This window comes from Apiotrichum porosum, assembly GCF_003942205.1.
Source record: "Apiotrichum porosum strain DSM 27194 chromosome Unknown scaffold_3, whole genome shotgun sequence".
NCBI lineage: Eukaryota > Fungi > Basidiomycota > Tremellomycetes > Trichosporonales > Trichosporonaceae > Apiotrichum > Apiotrichum porosum.
The window spans coordinates 1,668,879-1,689,163 of NW_021167110.1; the positions used below are offsets into that span (position 1 = coordinate 1,668,879).

The 20,285-nt window shown below is 58.4% G+C and overlaps 7 protein-coding genes across 7 annotated transcripts; 3 read left to right on the forward strand and 4 right to left on the reverse strand.

Annotated features, from left to right (window-relative positions):
- Positions 1–161: 161 nt before the first annotated feature.
- EHS24_006207 (uncharacterized protein) lies at positions 162–3,141 on the reverse strand (the record flags this gene model as incomplete). Its single annotated transcript, XM_028621679.1, has 3 exons — positions 162–437; positions 478–2,629; positions 2,759–3,141. 3 exons carry the CDS (start codon positions 3,139–3,141, stop codon positions 162–164), a joined length of 2,811 nt encoding a protein of 936 aa, XP_028478131.1.
- A 208-nt stretch (positions 3,142–3,349) lies between these two features.
- EHS24_006208 (uncharacterized protein) lies at positions 3,350–4,918 on the forward strand (the record flags this gene model as incomplete). Its single annotated transcript, XM_028621680.1, has 6 exons — positions 3,350–3,563; positions 3,610–3,795; positions 3,835–4,168; positions 4,235–4,478; positions 4,516–4,726; positions 4,773–4,918. 6 exons carry the CDS (start codon positions 3,350–3,352, stop codon positions 4,916–4,918), a joined length of 1,335 nt encoding a protein of 444 aa, XP_028478132.1.
- A 63-nt stretch (positions 4,919–4,981) lies between these two features.
- EHS24_006209 (uncharacterized protein) lies at positions 4,982–8,977 on the reverse strand (the record flags this gene model as incomplete). The annotated part of the gene is made up of 5 exons (XM_028621681.1): positions 4,982–6,820; positions 6,870–8,350; positions 8,402–8,435; positions 8,506–8,745; positions 8,792–8,977. The coding sequence occupies 5 exons, from the start codon at positions 8,975–8,977 to the stop codon at positions 4,982–4,984; spliced, it is 3,780 nt and encodes a 1,259-aa protein (XP_028478133.1).
- Positions 8,978–9,151: 174 nt separating this feature from the next.
- On the reverse strand, positions 9,152–11,800 carry EHS24_006210 (uncharacterized protein; the record flags this gene model as incomplete). The annotated part of the gene is made up of 4 exons (XM_028621682.1): positions 9,152–9,157; positions 9,194–11,015; positions 11,265–11,299; positions 11,354–11,800. The coding sequence occupies 4 exons, from the start codon at positions 11,798–11,800 to the stop codon at positions 9,152–9,154; spliced, it is 2,310 nt and encodes a 769-aa protein (XP_028478134.1).
- Positions 11,801–12,375: 575 nt separating this feature from the next.
- On the reverse strand, positions 12,376–13,302 carry EHS24_006211 (uncharacterized protein; the record flags this gene model as incomplete). The annotated part of the gene is made up of 1 exon (XM_028621683.1): positions 12,376–13,302. The coding sequence occupies one exon, from the start codon at positions 13,300–13,302 to the stop codon at positions 12,376–12,378; it is 927 nt and encodes a 308-aa protein (XP_028478135.1).
- A 2,539-nt stretch (positions 13,303–15,841) lies between these two features.
- On the forward strand, positions 15,842–16,795 carry EHS24_006212 (uncharacterized protein; the record flags this gene model as incomplete). The annotated part of the gene is made up of 1 exon (XM_028621684.1): positions 15,842–16,795. One exon carries the CDS (start codon positions 15,842–15,844, stop codon positions 16,793–16,795), a length of 954 nt encoding a protein of 317 aa, XP_028478136.1.
- Positions 16,796–17,519: 724 nt separating this feature from the next.
- Positions 17,520–19,303, forward strand: EHS24_006213 (uncharacterized protein; the record flags this gene model as incomplete). The annotated part of the gene is made up of 2 exons (XM_028621685.1): positions 17,520–18,125; positions 18,188–19,303. 2 exons carry the CDS (start codon positions 17,520–17,522, stop codon positions 19,301–19,303), a joined length of 1,722 nt encoding a protein of 573 aa, XP_028478137.1.
- Positions 19,304–20,285: the final 982 nt, after the last annotated feature.

Genomic DNA, 20,285 nt, shown 5'->3' on the forward strand with positions numbered 1-20,285 from the left:
CCAGCTAGGAGGTGGCCATTTACAGCGTCCTTCCATCGCGATCAGTTATATCACGTTTTTGTAGATTGTCATACCCTGCATTGCTTCATATCTCCGTCCTCGCTGGCCACGGGCCACAGTTGAGGCGTACATACTTTACACACCCTGTATCCCCGATTCGTCTACGCAACAATGCTCAGCAGACCAAACCGCTTGCCGAGTCTTGCCACTGCAATGGGGCTCTTGAACTCTGTTCCTACGCCCGCTGCACGGCCAGCGAGCGCTGGAGCGCCTAGGCGGAGCAGCGCTCCACTCCGGTCCGTCTTGGATGTAATTGGGGCGGATTGTTGTAGCTCAAGGTGCGCACTGAGCGGAGAGAGCGTAAGTTGGGTACGGCGGAGGCTCTCAAGGACGATGGTGGGTAGCGTCGTCTTGAACTCGGCGAAGGAGGGGGGAAGCTAGGGCGGTGAGCCATGCGATGATATGTTAACAACTTACGATTTGCAGCAGTGACTGCACGGCTACGTCGTTTTCAACAGTCTCGCCGTTGAGGAGTGTAAGGAAGCCGAGATCGACGGCTGCCTGGGCGGCCACATCGCCGTCTCCCCTGTGCCAGCCGACCATGGCACGCGTTGTATCCACAAACGCGGCAATCAGCTTGCGCACTACAGGTAACGACAGGCCAATTGGGATGCCCAAGTGTCGCACTGCCGACACCAGTTGGGTCAGGGCTACCATAACCTGGGGCGAGGGTGTGGAGGGGAATGGGCCTTGCCATGTCGCACGGATTTGGTCGGCGCCGCGGTGATCGGCGAAAAGCGAAACAAGACTGTCGGTAGCGCAAGTGATCGCTTGGGCCTGCCATTGGATGGTGGAGGCGGAATGCAATTCCAGGAGCGACGTTTGGGTTTTGTGCACATCGACACCTGTGGCACCGACGAGATCGGTGAGGAAGCTACTTGTGTGTGCGAGACACAAAGCAACGCGGCCAACAAAGAGTTGGGCTTCCACGCTACCTGTGGCATCTCGGTGCCCACCCACAGCCGCAAGGACATCGCCGAGAACATCCACCAATGCCTCTAGAGCATAAGAAAGCTTTCCGCGGTAGTCGTCGTACAGCGTACGAGGCAGGCCAACGAGATCGTTCTTGATATCGGAGGCCGACGTTTCCAGCACACCGAGGACAGCGTCAAGGAGCGGAGTACGGAACGACGAACGCTTCTTGAGTGTGGCAAGGAATGTGTTAAAACCAGCGTTCGTCCCTGTCATGCCCGCGGCAGACGGGAATCCAATGTCGGAAAACATGTATGCCTCTGGTTCGTTGTCCGTTCTCTCGGCGCCAGATCGAATCTTGTCCGCTGCGTCTTTGAGGGATGCTTCAGCAGATGTGACGAGGGCGTGGAGCTTTGATGTCCAAATTGCCTGGACGCGAGCACCCCACTCAGCTTCCAGGGCGGACGCAATTTGCTCCTCGAATGCGTCGTCGCCCAACATATCTGCAAGGGTTGCGCGCACCACCCAGACATCAGCTACTGAGTGAAGCCCGGCCAGCCAAGCTGGGACGGAATCGCGAAGGATCTCCACCGCTGCTGTTTGCCATGGTCCAAGCTTGTCTGCAAGGTTTGGTGGGGTGCTTGAGGCGATGAATGGTGTGAAACTAATCACCTGGCTTGGGAGATAACGCAGAAGAATTTGAGAGGAAGGAAGGGACTGGATAACTCGGCGTGTCGAGACTGGCGGGTTACTGGCGGTCGTGCTACCACGCGATGGGAGTGGTAGAGAAATGGAAGTGAGGCGGGATGCACGGCGTTGATGCGCAGCTCGCCGAATCGGGGTCGGTTGCATGGCGGGCTGAGCCTCTTCCCCCGCCTGGACGAGACGAATGGCTTCAGCCAGACTGCTCTCATCACCAATGGCCTTGCGCTTGCTAGGTTCAAATACGGCCTTGACGAGTGACACGCCATCAAGGAGGTTGCGCACAGCCTCAGCGACGACTTTGGCAATATCGTCACGGCGGTGAACTGCTTCCCGAGACGCTGCCGCGGTCTCCACGCGGGAATTGGACCGCCGGCGCCGTCCATCCGTCTTTGAACCGGGGGCATGGGCCAAGATGTCGCCGAGCGTCTTGAGGCGCTGAGACAATAGGAGGTCGAGCGCGTCGGGAAGTGGTAGGGAATCGAGGAGGATGATGGCGAGAAGCGTTTCCGAGAGCGTCTTGGCGCTGAGTCTTTCGCGCGTACGAAGTTCCGCTGTGGACCGCTGCACGATCTGAGCACGAAAAGGGACTAGGACTTCCCACTGCTTCTGCAGCAAAGGTAGATATGGCCCTTTGCCCGCCTCTGGCATGGCTGCCATGCCCTCTTTGACGACCCTTGCAACGAGCCACAGGAATGCAGCGTTCAGGAAAGCATGGCGGGCGAGGTATGCGTACAATGCCTCTGGAGCGTCCAGGAGAAACTTCATGTGCGCAGCGACTGGCAACATTGTGTTCACGTCTTCGCCGTCGGCGGTCTCCGAGCTGGTGTCCGCCATCTCGGTCGGGTTCGCACATGCAACGGCAACGGTCCGCAATCCCGAGCTCAGTCTGAGTGATGAGTTGTAAAGGGACGTAATCTGTGACGCAGACGTGAGGAGGTCGCGATAGCGGGTGCTGCGAGAGTTAGCGGCAGTAAAGGACATCGAGTTGGGCTGGGTGGGCCGGGTCTGGGAATATGCTGCCAAATGTTGAACTGGCGCAAACAAATCACGTCCCTAACCCAAATAGACAGATCATACATACCCAACCATGCTACGCAGCTCGGACTGCTTGTTTAACGCGTCGGTGCGCATCTTGCTTTCCACTCGCTTGACTTCGTTCACAGGCAGGCTTCGAAATACCTCGTCCGGTTCCATGGTAACCCAATCGCCTTCCTTGACGGCAGCTCGCCTGTGAGCTCCTCGCGACGAAATGATACCAGGAGCATTCAGCATACTGCTTGCCCGGCTGGCACTCGCGGACGCGCTGGCACTGCTGCCTTCCGAACCAGGGAGCGGACCAAGAACGTTGGGTGATAGCCCGGAACCGCGGTGCGTCGGCCCTGGGCGCAAGGAGCGGCGGGCAAGAGGCGACTCGAGGGACGCGACCGACGATACCGACGGCCGCCGAGTCGTGCGCGACGACATAGTGGTGGGTGGTGCAAGTATGGAGAGAGTTGCGGTTGTGTTCAAACAAAGGTGACGAGGTAGATCGTGGCGGCACGTCAACGTCCGAGCTGGACGATCGTGCGCGACCGTGGGAACATTGGTGCCTCGATTACGTCGATTTCATGGCATGTTGTTCCATGTTGCGCATCTGTGTCCCGTCTTGCAATTGCAATATACAGTAACAACAATGGCTATAATCGAGGAGGTTGCCGACGCGGGGGGGCGCTCTCCATCTCCACCCTCGTCGCCCTCGGCTGAATACTTACTAGTACCAGCTCCCGCGCCGCCACCGGCATTCCAACCTGTCTCGTCGCCCGACGAGCTGGCACAAGTGCTTGGTGCCCTTTCTGCCAAGCTTGCGCTTCCCGGCGACCTTCTACCCGCCTATCTGGAAGGAAACGGTAGGTTCGACCATATGTAGCTTGTCGATAGAGCTCATAACCTCAGCCGAGGACTTTTACTCGACCTATCGCTCCTCTGCAGACTCGACCCTGCGCGCCATTGTCTCCGGCACAGAGGATGTGATGTGGGCAGACCTCACTGTGGAGCAACAGGCGACTGTTCTGGACCCGGTCGTGAGACTGAAGGGAGAGGACAAGTGGACCTCATCAACGCTTGTGACCCTAGTGGATGGTAAGTAACAGTAGACCCTTGAGATATATCTAATGACAGAAATAACCTCTCGCTCCAAGCTGCCGGACGTTGCAATCGTTCTCCTGACGACCACTTTGCGGACACTGTTTGCTCCTCACCCTTCCGTCGTCAACGCTCGTGCTCTTCCTCGCCCGGCTGGTGGCGTGTCAGCCTTGGACGACTCGAGGGGGTATCAGCCGTGGAAGACCTCTTCTGCCGGCTGGGGAGCGGCAAACGCGCTCCGATGGGCGGCCTCGACGCTGAGCGACGACGACGTGTTGAAGCATTTGGGTGTCATCCTGCCGCCGACTCTCACCTTAATGGACGACTGGGAACCACGTTGGCGTGACACCGGCGCTTGGGTTCTCTCGTCGTGGGTGGGCCGGATAGACACCGACGAGCTTCGGCGCCGGGGGTTGGACACACTTTTGTTGTCCAGCTTGACACACTCGATGGGCCTACACTCTCCGCCTCTCAGCCATGTCTTGCCAACTGCCCTCATTCTTGTCCATGGTCTTAAAGGTGACAAGAAGGCGAATAATTACGGCACGATTGTCGACACCGCACTCGTCAATGGCTGGTCGTATGTGTCCTCAAACGACCGTGATGCCCTTGCCGCGATTGCCAACAACACTGTCATCATAACGCAAGAGTTGGGGACAGGGATTGTCCGCTGGATCAAGGTAAACAAGGCTCTATTTTATTCTGCTGACCCAGCAGTCTATCATTCCGGCATTACTGGAACCACTTCAATACCCCCCAACTACCGCCTCTCTGCCACATTTTGCTGCCAACCTTCGCGCCCTCTCCTGCGTCTTGACAACAATCAAGGGGAGTGGTCGTATTGCGCGTTGGCGTGGGCAGATGCTCGACGTCGGCTCACGATGTTGGTTGCAAGTCAGCGAGCGGGATTGGGACAACGACTCTCAAGGTGGGCCGTCCACCACCCTGGGATGGACCATTACTGACTCTGATAGACCTTGCAAAGGACATCTTGCAGTCGCTGAAAGTTGTGTTCAGCGAGATCGAGGCTGCCTATCCCACTGTCCGTGGAGAAGAGTTCGACCAATTGCTGAATGTCAACAAGAAAGCGTTTTCTTCTCTGGTAGCTGCCCACGTGTAGATTGACACTATGTTCCACAGGACTGCATGCATGAATTCTACTTCGTCAATGTCTCTGGTCTCTCTACACGTCGGCCCTCTTGCCAAGCGCGGGGTAGCGACAGTACTTGTCGGCAATACTCGTCACCGCATAGTCGCCAGGCGCCGAGGAACTGATGGCGTAGTGGTCGGCCCAAATGTCTGTCACAGTCTGGGTTTCGACAACACGGGAGCGACCGTTAACCCACTCCGAGCGCGTGTAGGAGAAGGTGAATGGCGCAGTACCGGTAAAGTGAACGTCGAATACCGCCGGCTGGTCACCCTCACGCAGGCTGTCAATTCCGTCCTGGATGCGGACCGAAGGCAGGGGATGCACACGACGTTCAATGGCCACTGCGCGCTGGCACTGAGCGTTACCAAAGCGGTCTTTGAGCGCGACACTCTTGATCTCAAACGTGCCAGGGCTCTCGGCGCCACGGCTGAAGCTGGCAGCACTGCTGGTGACGGTGTAAACCTTGCTGTTCCACGCGTACTCGACAATCCACGGAGCCTTGCCCTGGAGAAGGAAATCGAGAGTATCACCGACACAAAGGTCATCGTCGTGCGACACCGGGACGACCTTGGCTGTCTCAACCACATCGACAGTGGTAGAGAGAACATCGTCGTCGGCAACCACATAGTCACATCCACTAGAGTCGGACACGGACATGAGGGTCACCTCCCATCGTCCCACATCCGAGAGAACCTCGGAGGGGAGTGAGACGGACCACTCGTGTCCATGGACCTTGATCTTGTGGGGGACAACCTCTGCGGAAGCAGGACGGCGAACACCGACAGTGAGCTCGAACGGAGCAGCACCAGTGAGGCGGACCTTGGCGTCCGTGTCAAGAGGCGAGTCACGACACAGCGAGACGGTGTTGGTGCGAGCAAACGTTGCGGAAGGGCGTCCATGGACAGTGTTCTCAAGTGTGAATGAGACGGGGGTACGGTCGTAGTTGGCGTCGCGTACAGACGTGAAGCGGTAGTAGTGGGTTCCCGGTTCGGGAGACAGCTGGAGGATGCCCACATTCTGCGCGCTCTTCACTGCATGGTCTCGAGCCCCAACACCGACAAGCTCGTACTTGTAGGTGACCTCGAAGGGAGATGTGCCCGTGAATTGCACCGCGACGGCATCGTCTTCACCGGCGCACATTCCAACGTGGCGATATTGCGTACCGTCGCGCTTTACGGTGGTCGTCTCTACAAGAGATGCCGACGGCCGAGGCTTGAAATCGATAGCATACACCTTGTCGTCAACTGTACCGGGACAGTGTGTGTCGCGGACCGAAGTGAGTTGGTAGCTTCCGCGAGCAGCGAAACGGAGCTGCGAGTTGGCCTGGTGAACTTGAACCTTGTCGTGGGCCTTGCCGTTGAGCGAGTACGCGACCTCCCATGGCCCTTTACCGGTAAGGCGAAGCGGCACATCGACCGAGTCACCCTCTTTGACGACTACCGTTTCGTAGCGCGCCAGACGAGCAGTGGCACGGTGGCGGTTGATGTCGACGTCGACGACACGGCCAGGCAAGCGCTTGACGCACCCGTTCGAGTCTTCAATATGCACGAGCGCAATAGAGAGCTTGCCAGCGGCCCCCGAATCGGCTCGCAATGATTCCGGGACCGGAACTGTCAAGCGCTGTTTGCCCGACTTGACGGGAACGGTGACATTGTACGAGTCGCCACCCCATGACGTGCGGTACGTGAGCTTGAGCGGGTCATTGCCCTCGATCGCAAGATCCAGGTCGACATTGTCCCCAGAGCATGCGTACAGCGAACGTTGCGAAACGCCAGTAATGTCCACACTTGCGGGAGGGTGGACGACTTGAACAACAGGAGGCTGGTTGAGAGGCACGTCGCGGTAGTGCGCGTCCGAGAGAGCAAGGAAGCTCTGTAACGAGTCAGTATAAAACTTAGCACGCCAAAAAGCAGGCACTTACATAGCTGTACGTGCCCTCCTGCTCTGGGCGGAACTCCATCTGGCCCCCAGGCGTGTTAAAGTGTACTCTGCGTGCGGGTTTCTTGGGACTTCCTTGCCTGCCCTCGGCCAAAAGCACGGTGTACGGGGGTGCACCAGTGAACTCGAACGTCACAGTAACACCAACATCCATCGCACACTCGTGGAGTGTCGTAACACTCAACTCCACCGAAGGAACTGGTACGAGCTGGACGTTGCAGGAAGCTGGTTCGAGAATAGTACCAGGGCAACGGCCCTGCACGTCCACGAGGGAGAAGGTGCCTGGCTCATTGACTTGGAGGGAGGTATCGGTCTTGTCAACAGACATTGTGTGGGTCTTGACGGCACCAGCAGTGGACGTGAATGCGTAGGTGAGGTCCAAAGGGTAGGCGAGGGGACCGTCCACGTGCACGGGAAGCTTTGCAGTGCCGTTCACCAGCAATTGGATGGGGCGAGGGCAGGTGAACGAGACTGAGCGGTGCTCAAGGACGTGGTACTCGAGCACTGCGGACGCACTGGGAGGCGAGTAGCTGTTGCCCAGAGCGTCCACGACTGATGTGAGAGTCACAGCGACCTTTCCAGCGCGGTCGTGCGTAACACGAAGTGGGACTGTGTGGGTCTTGGAGACACGGTCGCGCTTGAGAGACTCGGCATCTTGAAGCGCGTCCTCGTCGATGCCTTCGACTACACCTTGGGCGACGACCTTTCCGTCCACACTCCTCCTCCAGCCAACCTTGAGTGGTGCAACACCACGAACTTGAAAGTTGGCCACTTCTTCGCCTCCAACGCAGCGGATCTCAGGTACGCGCTTGTGAGGAACCACGGACATCTTGCCCTTTTCTTCAGTGACAAATTCACCACCGGTGGGACATTCAATGACAACGGCCTCGCGGTGGGGGGCAACGTGGAACCGGTCACCGTGCTTGTCGGATACTGAGCTGAGGGCGATGACGGACGGCTGAGTGACGGTGATGAAGAGGAGCGACTCGGAAGTCGAGAGATCTGGTGGGATGATGGACAGGGATTCAGCTGGACGAACAGAGTGGAAGCGCGCGAGGTCGAGCTGCTTTGAGCGAGCAATGATCTCGGACAGCGATTCCTCGGGGGTGTCCTCGGTATCCTCGTCGGTGACTGGAACTTGCCACCCAACCGGGCGTTTCATGAGTGCAGCGGGAACGGTCAAGACCTCGGCATGTTGGTCGACGAGCGAACGGACGTGGTAAACCACCTGGTCAGGCGCCGAGTTGTTGAACACGACGGGAACGAAGATGGGCTCACGGGAACCAGGCGGAAGACAGTAGGTGAGTGACAGCGGGTTGAGAGTTGCTGTGCTGTATGGCAAGAGTCGGATCTTGTGGATACCTTCAATGTGTTCGGGTTCACCAAACAAAAGGCGAGAGGCAATGTGCCTCACGAGGTAAAGCCAACCCCAGAAAATACCTTCCTCGCCAAGATGAACGGGGCCTGTCACGTTGGTAAGCGGTAAACTGGCGCCAACTACGATGAGCTACTCACCAAACATGCTGACCTTGGGAACGAATGCAAGGGGCTGAGATGTTAGCAACTATTGTTGCAACTCCAACCGCCACGCCACTCCGTCCATTCAGGGCTCCACTTACCTCGGCGAGAAACCAACAGATGGTGTTCCAAACCACTAGCAATGGGACCAGGGCCACGATTCGACCTGAACTCGGGCTGAGGCCCGGAATTCTCAAGAGGGCGATGGCGGCAACTGCGGCCAGCTCACCACCAGCCCAGAGTCCGGCGGACCATGGGCCTCTGACTCGAGCTGCGCTGGACAAGGAGGCTGGTAGGTCGGCAGCAAAGTGGGGGGCCAGAACATCCCAGAGTTTCATTACCTGTTCTATTAGTTGACGAGTACGACGAAACTGAACTGTGTCTCACCTCGATCAACCCAACGGCCCAAAGTATCAACCTCCTCTGCTCATCAACGGAGAGCAGACTTGTTGGGATGACCGGTGGCGGCGCAGACGAAGCAGGTGCGTGCGTCGGCTTGATGTTGGCCGTGACACCAAGGTTGCCTGAATCAGGTGGGTCATGCGGATTCGGGGCGGCCACCATGGCTGCCATGGTATGATGGGGTTTGGTGAGTTGTTGTTCCAAGATGGTGGAAATGTTGTGACGGACGGGCCCAGTGGAACGACGGAAGCAAATTGCTAGCACTACTACGGTGAAACGCGCCCGTCCAAGTGGCAACCTACGCAACCTTTCCTGTTACACAACATTGCATAGTTACACACACGCTCACGACTCTACACCCTGCCAACTCCAAATTTGGCGACCTACGTGGTGGCCACAGCCTTCCTTGTGCGCCTTGCCTGTGCCTCCGCGACCATCCACGCGGGCACCTTCCTCACCTCGGCGGCGCGGACCCTCGCAGTCTGGAACCGTGCAGAACACACACGGGGGACGAACGGCCTGCGAGTGGGTATACATGTCGGCCTCGGCAACCGCATCCTTGTACACGTCCAGGTAGTCTCGAGCCCGCTCAGGGTGCACCTCAATGAGGCCCACAGTGGGGTCCACCCTGTCATGTTCTGCCACAGGTTCGTCGACGGTTCCGAAACGGTATAGACGAACATCGAGCGGGGGTCGAGCCTTGTCCGCCGGCAAGGCCTTGGCTTTGCCCTTGGTCTTGCCCTTGGCGTCTGTCTTGTCCTTGTCGCCACTGTTCCGAGCGTGCCACTCTTTCCACTCGTCGCTGCGTTTGACTGCGCGCTCGTACTTGTCGGCAACGTGCGCAGCCCATCCTGACAGCTTGGAAAGGCCATCACGCCAGCCGGCATGGAACTGGTCCTCCCACGTGCTGACGCGGAACGTGGAAATGAGTGGTGCTTCACCACCAATGGACATTGTCTTTAGCGAAGGTAGGGGCGGGAGAACAAAGTATGCGCGGTCTGCTGCTGGAATATCGGCCGGCGATATCGTGGTCGAAGCAGCCGCACCGCCGCGACGTGCAGGTCGATCGCGAAGTGAAATTGTACTGTGGCCAGCGCTACGATGGCCACGGCGCGAGCGAGCGAGGGCAATGTTGCGCTGCATCTCGTCGCGCATGGCTTCCTCGGCGACAGCGGCTCTTGCCGCCTCGCTACCGTCATGAGCGTTGTTTATTGCCCGCTCGCGACGCAGAGCGGCCTCGGCTTCGGCCAGGCGAGTACGTTCCGCAAGGTCCCAGGCTGCTATCGCTCGCTCGCGCTCTTTGCCTCTGTTGAGGCCTGCCGATATGCAGAGTCCACCAAGATCGCGACAAAGCTCAGTGCCCTTTTCACGAGCTGTAAAACCAAACAGATTGACGCGGTCGAGGACAAGGTGCTCTAGCCGAGTGTGGTTGCGGAGCAGAGCTGCAAGGACCGCGTCCAGGCGAACGTTGGTTGTTGACAAGTCAAGGTAACGCAGGGCGGGGAACAGGACGGGTCCATGGGGTGGGGAGACGAGAACGTTGACAATGGTTCGACTTGGGATACGCAGGCGAAGGTGGTCAATGTGTTTGGCGACAGGGGACGCGCCAAATCGAGCAAGACACTCCGTGTCAAAAAAGACAATTGGCTGCGCAAACGAAGTGGGCTTGGCGTGCTGTAGACTCGCGCCCAGGTAAGGGAACGGTCCTTGACGGGTGTACCCCTTGGCCTCGAGTGTCTCGGTTTCATCAACCGATGAAGGTGGTGTGGACGAATCGCCTTCCTCAGAGTCGGAGGCATCTCCATCGGCCTCGGCTGCAGCAATGGCAGCCGCTGTAGCCAGTGGCGACGGTCCCGGAACACTGGTGCTGTCCAATCGCAAGTCGGTCATGCTGCCGGTGAGACTGGCCACGACGCTGTGGTCGCGCGTGGGCGGCGCAGTCTTGCGAGGTGGTACATCTTGCACGATGCTGAGTTTTGTAAACTCGGGAGTTTCTGGCCAGAGGCGGTAGAGGGTAGTGATTGCCGTGTCGAAATAGGAACCTTTCAAAAACTGGTAATAGGTAGCCTGTTCCACATACGGCCTGAACCGCATCTCGATGCGCTGCACGTCGCGGGGCTTCTCAAACAGCTCGGTCAAGTGCTCGGGTGCAAAGTTGGTACCCATGTTGAGAAGAATGGTTTGCAGGCGAGGAAGGCACCGAAGAACGCTGTGGCCGTCAGCAGCGTGTACTCGTTGAACCGAGCCCTTTGCTTGGGTGAGATGCGGGAAGAGCGCATCGAAGCAACGCCAGCCGCCACCGCGGGGCGCAGCACTGTCAGCTGGTACAGAAGGTTGGGAGCGCCCTTGGGCGGCGACCTACACCCCCCAACCGCCTCCCGCCTTTTGGGTCGGATCGACTTGCCGCCCGCGGCTCGTAGCCCCCAGTCCCGGTGTCTGTGGGGGAAGGTCGACTCACTTGTTGAGGATGTCGGCATCACCACGCCATGATTCCTTGTGTTCGTCAGCGTCCGAGGTCGTTGCAGGGCCCCTGCGTGAAATACTTACCTGACTAAACGTCCTCGCGAGTTCACACCCGCCACTCCGCCCTTTCTTCTTCTCGAGCATCAACTTCTTCCATAGGGGCATGAGCTGGGGCCCGCGGTTGACCACGACGTGCTTCCAGATTGCGCGCTGGGAGGGAGAGTGGCCAGTGGCGATGGCGAGCGACAGGGCGGTGCGCGTGCGATGCTCGGGTTCAACATGGCTGAGGACCAGGTCTAAGAGCTCGGGTGGAAGGTTGGAGAGGGACGCTGCGGGGTCGAGGTCACCGTGGTCATCGTGACCAAGCGGCGTGGTGCTGTTACTGGGGTTGAGCGAACCGGGGTGGTCGAGACGAGGGACGACGGTGAGCGTTGCGGCATTGTCCCCCGTCGCTGTGGATTCTTGTGCTGCCCTTGTGGCCGTGGCGAGGTTCCTGTGGGCTGCAGGATCCTCGCGGCCTGGAGTGCTCATATTGTTGTGATGAATGTGGTGTGGGGTTGAGTGCGGGGGTGGAAGCGTGCGAATTTGACAGCAAACAGCGCGTCCAGAGCGCCAGAGCGGGCAGCGGGTGGCGCGGTCGTCGAGGAGGCGGACGAGGCCGACAGTGCGTACAGTGCTGCAATGGTACGGCTGCCGCGGTAACGCCGCCCTTGTGAAAAGGGGGTCGCACGCGGGAGCAGACGCAGCACGTGAAACGGACATGACACGCAACTCCGCGCAAACGCCCTCTCCCAGGCTCATCACGAACTACAGTTCTGCCTGATCACTTCATTCGTCGTTGCCAGGGCCGTCGTTGCCTCCAAATTCGTTTACCACGCCGGCAAATTGCAGTCGCAAGTGAGAAACTGGCTTGTTTATTTTATTTTTTTATATCCAGGAAAATGCATGCAGGGTGCGTATGGTATGCGAGGGAGGGGCGCCGAATACACGGGACAGAGAAACCGTGGACCGACATATGCTATGCAAGGGAGGGGCACCTGGCCCAGAGACTGGTGGTGGAAAAACAGTCGAGAATAACTCGCACAGTTTTAAAGGTTGAGGGAGTGTTAAAGGTTGAGGGTGCACTCGCGGTGAAGCGCGAGGGAGGCTGCCTTCCAAGGCGCACCTGGAAGAAAGTCCAAGGCAGAGCCGTCGGGAGAGGCGAGGCCAGAGCAGTCACCGTCAGAGTCCGCGGACGTGAGTGACGGTGTGGCGACAGTGTCGCTCTCAGTGCTCGACTCGCGGAGACGAACAAAGAGGTCGGGGACGCAGGGTGACGACGGCGCCTCTTCGCCGTCCTCGTCCTCGTCGGCCGGGGTAGCCGAGCCACCGACACGCGGGGTGCTGACTCCGTCGTCGTCGCAGCTGACAGAGCGGAGGAGGTCGGCGAGGGTGGATGAAAGGGAGCGGTAGCCCTCAAACTGGGGACCGTCGCTTTCCAAACCACGCATGCTGGCGAACATCATGCGGCGGCGAGCAAAGCACTCGGACCATTCGTCGCCACCGTCCTCTTCCTCCCTTTCAGAGTCAGAGTCTTCGGGGGTGGCGAACGGAGAGCGTGGGAGGACTATGTCATCTTCCGACTCGCACTCTTCCAGCGGTTCTTCCTCCTCAACCTTGTCGATGTAGAGGGTCGAGAGGCAGCGAGATCCACGGGCAGGCAGCACGCAGGCACGCTCCTCTTCGGAAGGCGGGGCGAGTGGAGTACGGTCGTACTCGGTAGCAGAGTAGGTGGCAAAGTAAGATGTGACGGCACACCCGTCATAGTCGCCTTGCCAGCGAACGCATTTGCGCTTGTACCAGCCGTTGCTGCTGGTGCTCTCGGTGCAGACGGAGGAGACGCTAGAGGCAGAGGGCGAACGCGACGAGCCCAGAGCCATGCGATGCGACTCGGCGGGGCTCGTGGAACGGGAGTGGCGCGAGGGCGAGAGGCATGGGCGCAGCTTCTTGGCTGGCTGGGGGGTGGGAGAGAGGGTGAGGAGGTGGGTGGACATTGTGAACGAGACAAGGTTGTCTGAGGGGTGGTTGGGTTAAGAGTCGCCGTTGGGAGTAAACCCGGTGGTGGTTTGGTAGTCCTAGACGGGGAGGGGTTGAACACCCGACGAAACAGTCGAGAGCTTGTTGTCGACAAGAGTCGACGGCGTCTAGTAGCAGATGCGCATGGCAAAGGACTAGGTAGAAAGAGGTAGGGGGGTTCTAAAGAGAAGCCTGGAGCGGTGAGCGACGAGGAGGACAAGGAGAGCGGCAGGTCTGACGTACTTTGCAGGAGATCGCGCTCCAAGGAAGCTGCAAGGGGAGGGAGGAGGCGGCGCGAGGTGCGGGCCGGTGCGTGACAGAGGGATTGTCGATGGGGGGGCGGGTATGCACACTACTGAGGTGATGCAAGTCGAGGGTCACGATACGCGTTGGGCGGCGAGGACGATGGGATTGGGGGGGAGGACGGGCAGTGTTGGTCCCAGAGGAAGCAAGGAACAGAGCAGTGTTGTTGCTGGGATGGGTGGGTGGCAGTTGCCAGTTGCGCGATGGCCTGGGAGTGGTGTGTGGAAGAGTGGTGAGTGTGTGGTGGGGCTTGTGGTGGTGGTGGTGTATAAGAGGGTCCTGCGGCCAGAGTGGCGACTAGACGACGCGAGGCCGAATGCCTTGCCAGCTGGGGACGTTTAAGAGGAGGGATTGGGTTGTGGGAGAGAGAGGAAGATGAGGATGAAATGAGATGGAGGACGGGGGGGGAGGCAGCCCGGGGGGGGGGGGGGCATGGGGGGTGTTCGGTCGGGAGGGCACGCTCTGGCGCCGGGGGGTGTGTCTGTCTCGCTCTGTGTCTGCAGCCAGCAGCCAGTCAGTTGCCATCCAATGTGTCTCTCCGCCCGTGGCTCTGCTCGGAGGCCTGCACGCAGGCCCCCCCTCAGTGCCCCCTTGCCCCCCTGGAAGCGGCCGCCTCCCCTCCGCCGCCCCTGCGCCATCAGTTGGCGGCCCCAGTTTGGCCTTTCGTCTGAACGACCGCCCACCGACAGAAAAAGCTTCCGCGCGCGCCTCTGCGGTGGTGTGTGTCGTCGTGAGAGAGAGAGTGCCAAAACGCCGGGTGGGTGTGTGTGTCGCCGTTTCGTGCGCCATTGGACAGTTTTAATTCGCGCTTTTCGTGGGTGTGACGCCGTACGCTGTACGCTGTACGTACGCTGTGTCTGCGGTCTCTCTCAGTAGACACACTCACACACACGTACGCTGCGAGCAAACTCTGCTCTGACGCTTTATGGCCTCGTCAGCAACCCAACATGGGCGACCCGACAGGCAGGCGCTGCATGCATGCATGCTCTCTTTCGCTCACACAGGTTCTCGCTTCCGGTAACTCGCCACCATAGCAACCTTCGCGCGCCGTATGCATGGTGCACACGCACACCTCTCGCCTTGCTTCCCACCGCACCCCAAAGGCCCATATGTACACTCCCGAAAACCGGACCCGTGCGCGGCCGTGCAGGGGTAGGGGTGTGCCCGTGGCTCGTGGCCCGTGGTGGCAAAACCATCCCTTGCCCCCCCCGGCCCCCCCCCCCCCCCCCCCCCCCTCTTTGCACGACCCAATTCACGCTCCTCTGAACTCATGAGCCCCCTCACCCGGCACCCCGGCGCCGCGCACACGAAACACCACAACGACAACAACCAACACATGTGCATTGAATCTTCGACCCGTCAGGCAGCACACTGGGTTTCATCTGCCACAGGAGCATGACGAGCACTGATCGCACTAACGCACAAAGGTGCAGGGTTATGCACCAAAGGGGCAAGCCACCAAAAGTGGCGCTCAGCCTGCGCGTACTGGTGTCAACAAGAGAAGCAAAACGACGTCACACATGGCCTGTTGGAGAGGCCATGTCCGTGCTCGTGTCTGTGCAATGTTCCGACTGCCAGTCTCCAGACGTGCGTGTCAGCTGTTCTGGTGACCCCCTCTCTGTGTACCTCCCACGGGTCCCCAGTTCCATCACAACAGGCCAGAGCTCGTCCCGCAGAGGTAACTGGCAACGAAGCCAACTGTCGAAAGCGAGTCTCTGGAAACCAGCTCTTCCGAGCTCCTCCACACTCGGCACCGCCGAGAGTCGGAACAGCCGTCGATCGAGAAAAGCAGGTGGCGGGGCGAGCTTCACGTGAGAGGCCTCTCCGAGGCACAAGACAGAGTTTGACGCAAAGGCTACGGGCGGCGAGTAGACTGCCAATTTGAGGTATTCTTTGGGGCCGACTTGGCGCCGATCGTGGTGGTCCCCGCAAAACTCCGGTTTCCGAGCTGCGCAACTGTGCAACTGTGCAACTGTCGTCATCGGCAATGGCGGCTTCTCGCAACAATGAACGGTTCTGCTCCAGCCGAGTTGTCTTACCCCGCGTCATGTAGACCCAGTCGGCCGTCTTGGGATCTCGGAGCCGGTCGCCCGTGGGGCCACGACATCTGAGATCGCCAGACACACACAATTGTCGCTGGCACACAAGCATGCGCATCCAAGTATTATTGATAGCTTTTCTGCGCAGTCTCGGTTGCTCCTCCTGAAAGGCCCCATGATCCAAGGTGTTTCGAAGGGAGCACCCGAGCGAGCGTGGGGAAAGGGGGGGGCACCGCCAAACAAACCAGGCACTCACCGTTCTAGTGTCATGCCCCGCGAAGTTGTGGCGGTCGCCGAATGTGCTGCACTCTGGCACGTATTGTGCGTGACCTTGGAGGCCGCCTTTGGATCGTGGCGCACTGAGCCTTCTACAGCTGAACCCGATAGCACCGATACCCCGCGTTTCGGGGAGATGGGGAGATGTGCTGACGTGCTCCGCGAGGACCTTGCGGTTTCCGTCCGTCAAGCCCAATCCACACGCATGTACAAGGTTGCGAGCCGCCTGTCGACCCCAGTGTACTGGCGCTTCTCAGTGCACATGGTGGTGGCTATCGAGACTATCCCGACCCGAAAACGCTGTCCCGACAGATCGAACCTGCGAAGGAAGTTGCAGTCCAAGCCACCGCCACGACACGGCCGCTTGCACCGCAGCGCCGCCGACAACCACTTCTTGGGCCCCGGGGACTCTCTGCCAAGCACACACGCTGCGTTGAACCCAGCCACCGAGTCGCACTATCAACCTAATAGGGTGTGGCACACGCACTGCTTTGCGGAGAAAGGGGCAACGTTGATAAGAACTGCTAGGGTGAAAGCTTGTTGTGCGGTTGTTGCCGAACCAACCGAGAGCAACTCGTCAGGTGGCGGAACGGGGTGGCGTGTGAGCTCGAGAAGGGCAGGTCGGTTGCACCGTAGACGGGGAAGTGGACGGGAAGGTGAGAAGGCAAGAACGGACTGGGGTACCAGCAGTTGGCCGCACTGGGGACTCGGCAGGTCGCTGCGTAAAGCTTATGAGTTGGAGGCCAGTACCCCTGACCACCAGAGCTCTGTCAGCCACTTTGGACCGTCCACGTTCTTTGTCTGCAGGCAGCAAGGTGCGACTCACCAAAGTGACTGCCAAGCGTTTCCCTAATCAAAATGCCACAACTCGCACGCCCACTCAGGTCTTGGCTCCCAGTTCCCGTCAACGACCCCAATTTGTGAGGCAGTGTCCACTGCATGGTCCCTTCATTAACACTCACGTTCCTCCTTTTACGGTACAGCAGAGCGGTACCTGTTACCGTTTTTGTACCGTTTCCGGACCTGGTTAACTGGTAGCAACTGATCAACTGACAACCACACACATGCGAACGATTATCCAGTTGGCGTGCGGGTCGGGAAGATTCCAAAACGGTGCGCACCCCATCTTCAACATCGTATGCAGTGACCTCCATCCACTGAGAAGGATAAATGAGGACACCGTTGCGGTGGAGTGACGACCAAAGGCAACAAATCAGGCAACGATCACAAGACACCGCGCCAAACCTCATCCACATCCAGTGGCCATTTAAATGTCTAAAATATGACTGAATCATTCACATCACTCTATGTGATGTACTTCAATCACACGAAGTAGGTTGACAGCTGCACCGAGCAGCATGGTACGCTTCGTGTAAAGTGGCAGAATCGTTTGTCGTTCAATGTACCCGGTGGTGATGATATGACGTAAAGGGCGGAACCAGTTTTCGGCAATCTATCCCTGGTGCCCCGCGTTTCCGCTGACCAAGATGAACGCGCAACGCCCTTGCCATCAGGTTGCTTCTGTGCGCCTTTGGGATGACTCGACCACGCTCATCTTCTCTCCACTCACTCACCAAATGACCAACGATTCACTTCATACGGCCGTTCAGGTCCTCTTCAACGAGGCGCTCGTGAGGGACGGTCGCGAACCCCGTACGCTTCCACAGGACATCAACAAACGACCACTGCTTGACAGACTCCTTTGTCTTCGTCAACCTCTTCCCTTCGCCCCCGGTGTCCTCGAGCAGATTGAAGAGATCCTACGCTCTGAACATCATGAGAACATTTCACTCAATGATGTACCCGCCTACTCAGTTAATGACACGCAGTCGATCTCTCTCTACCGCGGCGACCTCACTTTGATCACTGACGACCTCCTCCTCGTCAACCCGGCAAACACGAAGATGCTGGGCTGCTTTGTTCCTACACACAAGTGCCTCGATAACATTATCCATTCCCGTGCTGGCCCTCAAGTGCGTGCCGAGTGTGCCGCTATCCTCCAAGACCGCGGCGTGGACGAAGTCGATACGGCCGTACCCTTGTTGACCGGCGCTGGCGTGCTCGACGTCCGCGGTATCGTACACGTGGCTGGCCCTGCTTTAGAGCGTAGACGCCCTCCAACGTCTCAAGAGAGGCAGTCGTTGTGGGACACATATACCAACTCGCTGAACGTTGCCGCAAAGGTGGGTTGAACTTGAGAGAGTACTGAGCAGAAGAGGGAACTCGTTAACGCTAACCGTTGCAGTCTGGCGCCACCGCCGTTGCTTTCCCTTGCATCTCCACTGGTATCTTTGCCTTTCCTGTCGACGACGCGGCGAACATTGCCCTCGACGCTGCCGCTGCTTGGTTCTCGCGCAACTCGGCTCCCATGCGCGTCATCTTCGTCCTTTGGACGGACCAAGACGAGAAATCCTACGCCTCCGCTGTCGAAAGAGTGTTCCCGAGTCTTGCACCTGTTCCCGTGTTTCGCCCTCTTCCAGCGCGTGCACTCAAGTGGATCAAGGAGGCCCAGACTGTTATTGTCCACGCCGGTGCGGGAATGAGCGTGGACGCCGTGGGCAAACTTGGTCTTGGACTGGACTACACTTCGACCGAACTGTTTGAGCGACTCTATCCCAGCCTGGAAGACGACGAGGACCTCACAAGGCTGTACGAGACTATTGGCCACGAGTGGGAAGACGAACTCGTCAAGTGGGGGTTCATCTTCTCGCACGCTCACAACGTCCTCAACTGGGGAAAGACTCCAGTCTACGCCAACCTGGAGAGCGTCATTGGCGACCGCCCATACACTATCATGACGTCAAATGCCGACCAGCTTTTCGTTCAATCCGGCTTTGATCCCAACCACGTGTTCACTCGTCAAGGCAACTATGCCCGTTTCCAATGCCTGAAGCCTTGCTCGCAAGAATCGTACTTTGACGCAGCTCCCTGGGTCGACCGCGCAATGCCACACCTGGACCCCCTGGATCTTTATGTTCCGGAGGAGCTCCAATCCGACCTGATTCCAGTTTGCCCCAAATGTGGTGGTGAGGTCTTCTTCAACGTCCGTGGTGGCGACTGGTTCCTCGAAAAGCCCTACCACGACGCCGAGAAACGCTACTCTGCGGACGTGGGCCGTTTTGTTGAAGAAGCCAAAAAGGAAGGCGGAACTGTTGTCATCCTGGAGATTGGAGCAGGCTTCAACACCCCGAGCGTCGTTCGCTGGCCTAGTGAGCGCCTCGTCCTCGAGCACGGCGGTGTGGTCAAGCTTGTGAGAGTCAACGTAGACCACCCAGAGTTTGCCCAACCTCTTCCCCCTGACAGTGCTGTGGGTGTACGTGTCAGCGGTGGTGACTTTCTCCGCGCTGTTCTCCACGAGTGAAGCGGGGAGGGATTAGGCTACGAGAGCCCGGTTGTAGATAGATTAAGCGAAGTGTTCAACAGTCGCTTGTAGAATTAACAGCTCGCGTCGTGAGTATGGCCCTCTAGAGGGTACATATTATGCAAAAATCTCTTTCACCTTTATACTACCTCCAATGCGCTCATATGCGATTTAGTCGCTTCTTTTGTCCACGCTCCTTCCGAGCGCCAACGGGGCGGAACACAGTTTGGCAGGTAGCCGCTGTGTGTCTGTAGATAGCAGTCATGGTACCGAGGCCCGAGCTACGTTACGTGGCGGGTGAGTTTTGAATTCTGTGCCCATTGGGCATTGGTGTGTGTGCCCAATCATCCAATTTCCACTCACACATGGTCGCTAGATGACCGCCCCATGAGAAACCAGTGCCCCTTCTAAGCCTCACCTTTTTTGCACAAATCAGACATCAGAAGAGTGATCATATCGCAAGAAACCCCGCCGCATCCTGCGCCTGTGTATTGTGTGTCAGAGATCAGAACCGACCTTCAGATCGTGAGAAACCATAGTCTCTGCCCGGCTCCCCTCTCGGAACTTGCCGCCTCGCCCCCGTTTGGTGCACATAAAAGCACTCTTCCCTAACCTGTGCCTCCTCCTTTCGGTACTCCCACACACCACCAACAATGTCGCTTCATAAGCCCCACGGGATACCCCATGTTTTCTTTTGCAGTGAGCTGCGGACCGACATAGAGCGACTAGAGAGGGATTGCGGATCACATTCGTTTTCTAACGAGAGAGTGTCGTGTGTGTGTGTGTGTGTGTGTGTGGTGTGCGGTGTGTGTTGTTGCGAGCGGCCCGTGGTGTTTTTGTGCATTTGTATGCGTCCGATTTCGCTTAGCACGAAGACGCCCACGAGAAACCAGTGCTCATATTCCCCTGGGCTCTGAGCGTTATTTTGCCCCGTTTGTGTTTGTGTGTTCCACAACAGAACCATACAATCAAACATCAGAAC